The sequence below is a fragment of the Danio rerio genome, chromosome 3, assembly GCF_052040795.2.
Source record: "Danio rerio strain M-AB ecotype USA chromosome 3, GRCz13ab, whole genome shotgun sequence".
Taxonomy (NCBI): Eukaryota; Metazoa; Chordata; class Actinopteri; order Cypriniformes; family Danionidae; genus Danio; species Danio rerio.
This window is the reverse complement of record NC_141023.1, coordinates 37,349,106-37,358,491: the sequence shown is the minus strand read 5'-3', so window position 1 is coordinate 37,358,491 and position 9,386 is coordinate 37,349,106. Positions and strand designations below refer to the sequence as shown.

Genomic DNA, 9,386 nt, shown 5'->3' with positions numbered 1-9,386 from the left:
TATTTCAAAATTATTAGCTACTTTAAGCTATATATATATATATATATATATATATATATATATATATATATATATATATATATATATATATATATATATATATATATATTCAATAGTCTACGGAACAAACCATCGTTATACAATAACTTGCCTAATTAACCTGCTTAGTTTACCTAATTAACCTAGTTAAGCCTTTAAATGTCACTTTAAGCTGTATAGAAGTGTCTTGAAAAGTATCTAGTCAAATATTACTTACTGTCATCATGGCAATGAGAAAATAAATCAGTTTTTAGAAATCAGTTTTTCTCTCTGTTAAACAGACATTATAAAAAATAAACAAACAGGGGGCTAATAATTCAGGGGGGCTAATAACTCTGACTTCAACTGTGTGTAGAAATAGAAATTAAAAATGGATGGATGAATATAGACATTTAATTTTTTATAAAATGAAACCACAAGTATTTTTAATATACATAACCATTCAAATTTTTTTAGAAGTCTTTTCAGCTCACCAAGAAAGTAACTGCAAAGTAAAATCTAATTTGTCCTAATATTATTTAACTTTTATTTGATTCTAAACCTGAATTTCAGTGTGCTTCAAAAAGAATTCTTGATGTTCGACAAACTTTTCTTATTTTAATTAATGTTGAAAACAGTTTGATAATTTATTTAGAACAATATGCACCCTTTTCACAAGACACATTTTCTGACGCAACAGTCATCATAACCTTAAATCCTTGAAAGTTTTTAATATTTAGACTTGCATTGCTGCATTGTAATTCTCTCTGACACTTTGAATGCAACGATTGTTTCTAACAAATGTCCGACAAGTTCCTTTTAATTTCCATCTGGGTGTACAGTAGAGCTCATTGAGCACTCTGAATATCATGTGATCAGATGTCGTCTCACCTTTTTCTAGTTTCCTCAGCTCTTGTTCCGGCACTGTTGGTTCTCGTTCAGTCTTTTTGCTGACTTGTGGCTTAGGTGAAGTGTGTTGAATGTGTAGCAGTGCTTTGGGTGGAGAGTGGTCGTCGTTTCTTGTCTCCTTTGTTTGTTTCTTCTGTTTCGCCTTGTCATTGCGTTTCCCGTCAGCCTTGTTCCTCTTCTGCTCTGAGCTCATCCACTGCAGCTCAGAGTTGTGAGAGGGCATGGCATTATTGGATTTTGTGGGCGTAGCTGAATGGGCGGAGTCTGGTTTCCCCAGTGGCTTCTGATAGGCTCCGCCCCTCACTTGGCTGCGCAGTCCACCGACTATGAACAAAGTTATGGTTTTAAATCACATAAATCTAATGTGCAGTCATTTGTACGTGTATGGTTTTATCATTACCTTTTTTGAGTGCTTTGGCAGTTTTAAAGACGAGCTCTTTGGCAGAGGCTCGTTTGATTGGATCCTTCTGTAGTCCTGCTTTTATTACCTCAGCTGTATGGGAGCTGCAGTCGTGTGGGATTTCTCTCAGTGGCGGAGGCTCTGTTGCTATCTGTTACAAACAAGCACAAACAAAACTTCTTTACGCCTACGCAAAGATGCAAATATGAATGTATGTACACAACCAAATACATTAGTTTTATTAACCACGTGCAGTGCTTTGTACTATATTCCATAGAACACAAGACTCCCGACTGCTAGTAAATGATATTATGATGGTGTTGTGAAATCATTTTTTCCTGTTAGTTTGACTACGTTTGGTGCTAGTGCTACTACCAATTTGCTGAAATGATGGCATACATCACTGGATACACCAAATAGTTAACAAAACAGTGCTACTTGTTCAAGTGCATGCCATATGGACCATCTATAAGTGCAGTTTTAAGGAAAACACATAGCTGTGAAAGCTAAAGTAACCACAAATGAAGCTATTTTTAAGGCAGATGAAGCATTTGCTGTCCTTTTTTACAACACTGAAGCTGAAAACAGCCAAAGTAATGTCCATGACATGAAACATGACAATGAAAATAACTACAGTGATTCCTCGCTATAACAAACGCTCTCAGTTTCGCTGATTTTTTTGTGCAAATTGACATGCTTTTTTTGCCCTGATTGGCTGTAGACCATAGTCAATCAATCTCTAAAAATTTATCGCAGAATAACAAAGAATCGCAATGTTACGTTGATTCTTTCAATATTCTAATTGATATTATAGTTTTCCAGATGCTGCCAGTTTAAATCCACTAGGATGCACTATACAAAGATATATACAGTTGAAGTCAGAATTATTAGCCCCCCCTGTTTATTTTTTCTCCAACTTCTGTTTAACGGAGAGAAGATTTTTTTAACACATTTTTAATTATAATTGTTTTAATAACTCATTTCTAATAACTGATTTATTTTATCTTTGCCATGATGACAGTAAATAATATTTGACTAGATATTTTTCAAGACACTTATAAAAGCCTAAAGTGACATTTAAAGGCTCAACTAGGTTAATTAGGTTAACTAGGCAGGTTAGGGTAATTAGTCAAGTTATTGTATAACAATGGTTTGTTCTGTAGAATATCGAGGAAAAATATATAGCTTAAAGGGGCTAATCATTTTGACCCTAAAATGTATTTTAAAAAATTAAAATCTGCTTTTATTCTAGCAGAAATAAAACAAATAAGACTTTTAAACAGCATTTGGGAAATATTTAAAAAAGAAAAAAAAAATTAAAGGATGGCTAATAATTCTGACTTCAACTGTTTATATAGTTTCTTGCGTGCCAACGTTAATCTTCATACAACAAACACCCATGCATTTTGTCATGTTTGCAAAAGCTGTTTCATTTGGATGTGCATCACACAAGGAAGCACAACAGCACAGCTTCCATTACAAAGCAGTTTTTTTTACCTTGAGGCACAGTGGCCTAGAATAATAGCGGGTCCACGGATGACAGCCATTGAGCATGTGCAGAAACATACAGCAGCTGCTCCAGATGTCGACTTTTGAAGAGTGGTACTCATTGAGCACCACCTCAGGTGCCATATGAGTCTCTGTGCCTTTCAATCCTAAACACAAGCAAAATGAGTCAATTCAGACTTGGGTCTGTGTTCGTTTAAAGTAAGAGGCAAATATGAGCTGTACTCACCCTGACAATAACTAAGCCCTTGTTTGTCCAGTCTCTCTGACTGGCCGAAATCACACAGGAATGCATCTTTCCCATCCTCGGACAGCAAAACATTATCAGCTGAAAACAAAATACAAACAGAAATTCATTATAATCATTATTTTTAAAAAATGTTTTTAAGTTACACCAAATGTCTGCCCACATGTATTGTCCATTAAAATCATGAAACTGCAATTTTATTTGCATTTTTAAAAAGAAATTAATACTTTTATTCAACAAAGATGCAATAATATGATCATCAAAAGACTACTAAAATGTGCATGATGATGATATTAAGCAGCACAAATGATAACCATGTGACAGGCGAGTCAGATCTACCATAAATGACATTATAAAACATAATAAAACAGTTTTATCCTTTTAATAACAATCAATAGTAAAGTTATTTCAACTGTGATAATATTTCCTAATATTTATATGTTTGCTACATTTTTAATCTAATAAATACAGCCTTGGCGAGCAATAAAAAAGGTTAAAAAAATCATACATATATTATATCAATAAATTTCTCCACCTCCAACACATATTGAGGCTTTTTAAATAAATATAGGAGGCTCAAGTTCAAGACAATCCACAATAGTATATTTTGCTATTTAGTATATTAATAAAAGAAAATTATTTAAATTTATGATAATTTGCCGTAATCTATTTCAGTAAACTGGCATTAAACTTCATTACGTTTTTTTATTAAAGTGTCACAAACCACCAAAAAACATCCGTTTTATTTATTTTTGTCATGTTTCTTTTCTTTTTTATTTAAAAAAAATGATTCTGTTCATCAAGGTGGCATTTCATTCATTCATTCATTCATTCATTCATTCATTCATTCATTCATTCATTTTCTTTTCAGCTTAGTCCCTTTATTAATCTGGGGTCGCCACAGCGGAATAAACTGCAAGGCGGCATTTATTAAATGTAAAAATGTTAAATTGTTAAATAATTTTAACATTTTAAATAACTGCTTTCTTATCGTATGTAGTTTCAAATGAAATTATTACTTCAGTCATTTTTGCTTTTATCACTATTACCATTAATAATAATAAAAATAATAATAATAATAATAACAAGAAGAAGAAGAAATTTTTTACCATCCTATTTGCTGAAATAATAACTTTACGATGTGTTATAAAAATAGGATAGATTTAAAGATGATATAATATTAAATATTAAAAACTTTCAAGGATTTAAGATTATGATGACCATTAAAAGAGTCTTAACATTCTTGTGAAAAGGGTCCATTTAGCCATCCACAGTAAGTCTAGAAATATGCATTATATATTATATGTATTATGCATGATATACAATATAATGAATATTTTTGCAATCTCTTCCCATAACTCTCTCCTCTATTATTGGTGGTTGGTAAATTCCAGGAAAAGTTAAAATTGGAGTGTGACAGACCTTCAGTTTCAAAATGATAAATCACAACTTGTGAAGTCAAGAAAAAAACATACAAGTTTAAACAGCAGATGGCGCTGCTGATGGTAGAGTTTAACGCTTTGTTTTGTTGTTTGCTTGAATTGATCAGTCTTTTATCAATTTAAAGTGCTTATAAAACAATATAAAGCTGCTCATGTAATCTTTAGTGTCCTTCAGTATAATATATGGTCAGTGTTCAGTCGGTGTCTTGTTTCTTTCTCTTGATCTCTCGTCCCTCAGACTCTCCCCCTCATTTGAAGCACATGAGTCATGCTGGGGGAAATTCCCAGCGCTGGTCGATCACAATGCACTCTGATCTCTCTCTCTCTCTCTCTCTCTCTCTCTCTCACCCTCACCACAGGTGATGTTTGTCTCACTCTGTTCCCCGGAAAAACAACTAAAGCCTGCCACAAAACACAACTTTATATTCAAGTTTAATTCTTCAACTGAATAACTGTAATGCTTCAACTTTTGGCTTGTCGTTTTGTTTGAAATGTGTTTGTTACAGCCTATACTTTCAATTAAGCAAGCAAGAAGAGAAAAAAAGAAAATGTATTGCTTTTTTATAGCTTAAGAGGATTGAAAGCCACCAGTTATGGTTTACATTTATTATGTAGTACTGCATATTTTAAATATAGTTTTTTTGTATTTTATAGCTTTCATTTCATTCTTAGTTTATAAACAGTAGATAATATTTGACTAAATATTTTTCAAGACACTTCTATACAGCTTAAAGTGACATTTAAAGGCTTAACTAGGGTAATAAGGTTAAATAGGCAGGTTAGGGTAATTAGGCAAGTTATTGTATAACAATGGTTTGTTCTGTAGACTATCGAAAAAAATATATAGCTCAAAGGGGCTAGTAATTTTGATTTTAAAATGGATTAAAAAAAATTAAAAACATCTTTTTTTTCAAGCAGAAATAAAACAAATAAGACTTTTTCCAGAAGAAAAAAAATATTATCAGACATACTGTAAAAATTTCCTTGACCTGTTAAACCTCATTTGGGAAAAAAAAAAAAAAAATATATATATATAGTTTAACTCTATATATGATTTATAGCTACATGGTGGGAGTAAAATGTCATTTTTGTTTTAATTTATGAACTATTGTTTAAACGTACAAGAACAAAAATTATTCCGAAAAATCTTCTAGAACCGGCTGTAGTTTGGTTTTATTTTAGCTTCACATTTTTTGTTTTATAATAAAAAATTATCTTTTATAGCCAAGGAGGATTGAAATCCACCAGTCCTGATTTTAATTTTGTTTTCTTTTTATTTTATAGCCTTCATTTAAGTTTGTGGGTAAGTCATAATTATTATTTCCTAAAGACAATCAGCTATGTAGAAAAAAATAAGACCACTGGATATTTTAACTTTAAATATGATTTATAGCTACACATTGGGGGTAAAATGTCATTTTTGTTTCATTTTCTAAACTATTGATTAAAAGTAGAAATACAAAAGTGATTGAGAAAATATTTCTAGACCCAGCTGTAGTTTCTTTTTTATTTTAGCTTCCCATTATTTGTTTTATAATAAAAATGTAATAATATATTATATGTTTTATTCTATATTTATCCAAATAAAACACACAGGTTGGGTTTTCTTACTTTTAAATGCAGCTGTCTGGTACTTTGGCAAATTTTATAGCCAAGCAGGATTAAAATCCACCAGTTATGGTTGTAAATTTATTTTAAACTGTTTTTTGTTATGTTAAATAACTTTCATTTAAATTTATGGGTAAGTATTATTCATTTTTTCAAATGTCATTTCTTAAAATTTTCTAAATTATTGGTTAAAGATAAAAAAAATAATAATAATAATTTTAGGAAAATGTTATTTTTATTTTACTGTCACATTTTTAATTTAACATAAAAAATGATAATATGTTATATATATTTCTTCCAGATTTATCTTAATAAAACACAGAAGTGGAGTTTTCTGACCTTTAAATGCAGCTGTCTAGTAAATTAGCAACTCTGAGAAACACGAGGTTTGCCTTTTTCCTAAAAGACTCACTTGTGATTTTTCATTTCTCTAAAAAGTTTCCAATGAACTGTCTCTCCAATGAAGGAAGTAAAATAAAAAGGGATGTCCACTTTCCACATAAACTACATGTGGACGTTAAATGTCACAGTCATGTCATCTGTCCACATAAATGTCAGTTTGGAAGTGGGAATTTGAGTAAGCAAAACAAAGACTCTGCACACTGTAGCTTGTACTCCACATACAAAAACAAAACATTATTAGTAAAGCAATCTTTGTACCTTTGATGTCCAGATGAAGCACACGTTTCCTATGCAGGTAGTGTAGTGCCCCTAGTACTTGCTGAAGGTAATGCAGGGACAGATCCTCTGGCAGACGGCCTCGTTCCTCCACCAGCTGTCCTAGAGAACCTGAAGAGAGTGTAAACAGAGCAGATCAAACTATCCATCTCCTCACAAAGCAGAACACTGGGGGGCCTGTACCATGAAGCCAGATTAGCTGGTTTTAATTTAGTTTGGACAAACTCTCGAGTTTAAGGGACTATGAAAGTGGTTTGGCTTTTAGTGGTATTCATTGGCATGCATTGTAAGACGCAAACCGAGATTCAACCAATCAGTTGTGCCCAAAGTGACATCTCTGATGTAATAAAGTCAAGATAAAGTCAATCTAATCACAGAAGCTATTTTAGTTTAATAACCAACTTTTGTTTACATAGATTTCCTACACCCTTTTCCAAAGTTACATTTAAACACTTTCTAGATGCACTTTACAAGTGTGGCAAATTTTATTCATACTATATCAAATGCTATTAGTTAAAGTATTCTACAGCAGTGTTTCTCAACCATGTTTTGGCTGTCTCCTTTCTCTGTCACACCCATTAAAAGTCTTTCAGTCTCTGCTAATGAGCTGATGATCTGAATCAGGTGTGTTTGGTTAAGGAGACATGGAAAGTGTGCAAAGCTGGTGGTCCTCTAGAAACTTGGTTGAGAAACACCGTTCCATAGTATGGTATAGTAAAGTATTCCAAGGAAATCTTTTGACATCTTTGCCCAAAACTGAATCACTGTCATTTTCTTACATCTTAAATGTGTCATCTTTCATAAGTCTATATTTATTTTAATTGCACACACTATTATCACATGAAGTGGTGATCCATGTCCATGCGTTTCATCTTCTCACACTGCTTTATCAAAAAGCGCAGCTAAAAAAAAAGACAATAGGCACATGCACAAAACTTATTTATTATTAGCTCTTATATTATTAACCCTTTAGTAAGATAAATTATGAAAGCAAAACAATTATGTTTATCTTATATTAAAATATATTACAATTATATTAAGCAGTTTTAAGAACTTTGCAACTATCTGTATATTTAATTAAGTTTTTTTTATGTCCCTATATTTTTAATTAGTAGATAAGGCATAAAAAGTGACAAGTCTCTGAATACCTATACATGTTATGAACATTTTCAACTAATTTCACTTGCTCCAATAAAGCAACTTGTTCTTTTTCATGGACAGCTCCATTTTTGCTGTAAAAGTAATTTTCTCTCTCTCTCTCTCTCTCTCTCTCTCAATCAAGTGAATGATTGGCTGTTTGCAAATAATATCATGCCTTCACATGCATGGGCTCCCTAAACTCAGTATCATAGCCCAAAGCCCAAAACTAATCATGTAATGTTGAGTTTGTTAACCACCATAGTGGTAAAGGCCCCAGAAATGCCAAAATAATGAACTGAGAAATTCTTACTGGGTTTGAGGTCCATGAAAAGGACGATGGATGGACCTTCACGCACCACCCCAAAGAGTTCCACCACCTGAGGAGACTGCAGGGCGCTCCACGTGCCCACCTCCTCAGTGCTGAAATTTTCCAGCGGCACCTGAAAAAGCAAATACAACTCATATTTAAGTCTCGGGCAGTGGAAAAAAAACTGTATTTGAAGGAGGTCACACATACCTTTTTGGCAGCACAAATGAAGCCTGTGCCTTTGTCTTTGATGCTGTAGACCTCTCCAAAAGAGCCCTGCTTGAGGAATCTACATTGCTCATACTCCCGGCCCTCTCTGTACTCAGAATTCACTGGTTGAAGGCCCTAAAAAAAATTATATTCAGATTAGTTTAAAACAGAGTTTAAAAGAATTAAATACACTGTAAAAATGCTCGATATTTTCCTAACACTTATTTAAGTAGATTAAACATGAAACAATAAAGTTGTCCTACAAAAATCTTAAGAATTGTGTTGTTTAAACTCATTTTAAATTAGTTTGAACAAGCAGCAAAAGAACATTTTTGAATAAATCTCAGTAGCTCAAAAAATATGTATATACATAAATACACATACGTACATACATACATACATACATACATACATACTGTACATACATACATTTGAAGTCTGAATAACTCATTTCTAATAACTGGTTATTTTATCTGTGCCATGATGATAGAAAATAATATATTATTAAATATTTTTTCAAGATACTATTATTCAGCTTAAAGTGACATTTAAAGGCTTAACTGGGTTAATTAGGTTAACTAGGCAGGTTAGTGTAATTAGGCAAGTTATTGAATAGCAATAGTTTGTTCTGTTGACTATAGCGAAAAAATATAGCTTAAAATAAAAACAGAAAACAGTATAGAAAGTTTTGACATCTGTTAGTTATCAATGTTGCAGTATTAAATAAAAAAAAAAAAGTAATAATGTTGTTATTTTAATATTACTACAATTGATGTTTTTTCCCAACTAACATTTATTGTAATGCATTTCATTTATTTTTATTTAAATACAAATTTTACTCTGTTAATATTCTGTTCTAATTGATATTTTACTATATTCAGGGTTGATAGACATTTTTACTACTCAAATTCCAGGACTTTT

General features: G+C 32.0%; 1 protein-coding gene across 4 annotated transcripts in view; it reads right to left on the bottom strand.

The window, feature by feature from the left end:
• Positions 1 to 9,386, bottom strand: part of map3k14a (mitogen-activated protein kinase kinase kinase 14a) — a 29,583-nt gene that overhangs the window by 4,176 nt on the left and 16,021 nt on the right. For all 4 annotated transcript variants that reach the window (XM_087244868.1, XM_087244867.1, XM_087244866.1 and 1 more), the window contains 7 exons: positions 8,466 to 8,600; positions 8,259 to 8,388; positions 6,791 to 6,919; positions 3,063 to 3,161; positions 2,825 to 2,982; positions 1,328 to 1,478; positions 910 to 1,251 (listed from right to left, as the gene is read on the bottom strand). In XM_087244868.1, the coding sequence (XP_087100994.1) occupies positions 910 to 1,251; positions 1,328 to 1,478; positions 2,825 to 2,982; positions 3,063 to 3,161; positions 6,791 to 6,919; positions 8,259 to 8,388; positions 8,466 to 8,600 (1,144 nt within the window). The remainder of the gene's footprint in view (positions 1 to 909; positions 1,252 to 1,327; positions 1,479 to 2,824; positions 2,983 to 3,062; positions 3,162 to 6,790; positions 6,920 to 8,258; positions 8,389 to 8,465; positions 8,601 to 9,386) is intronic.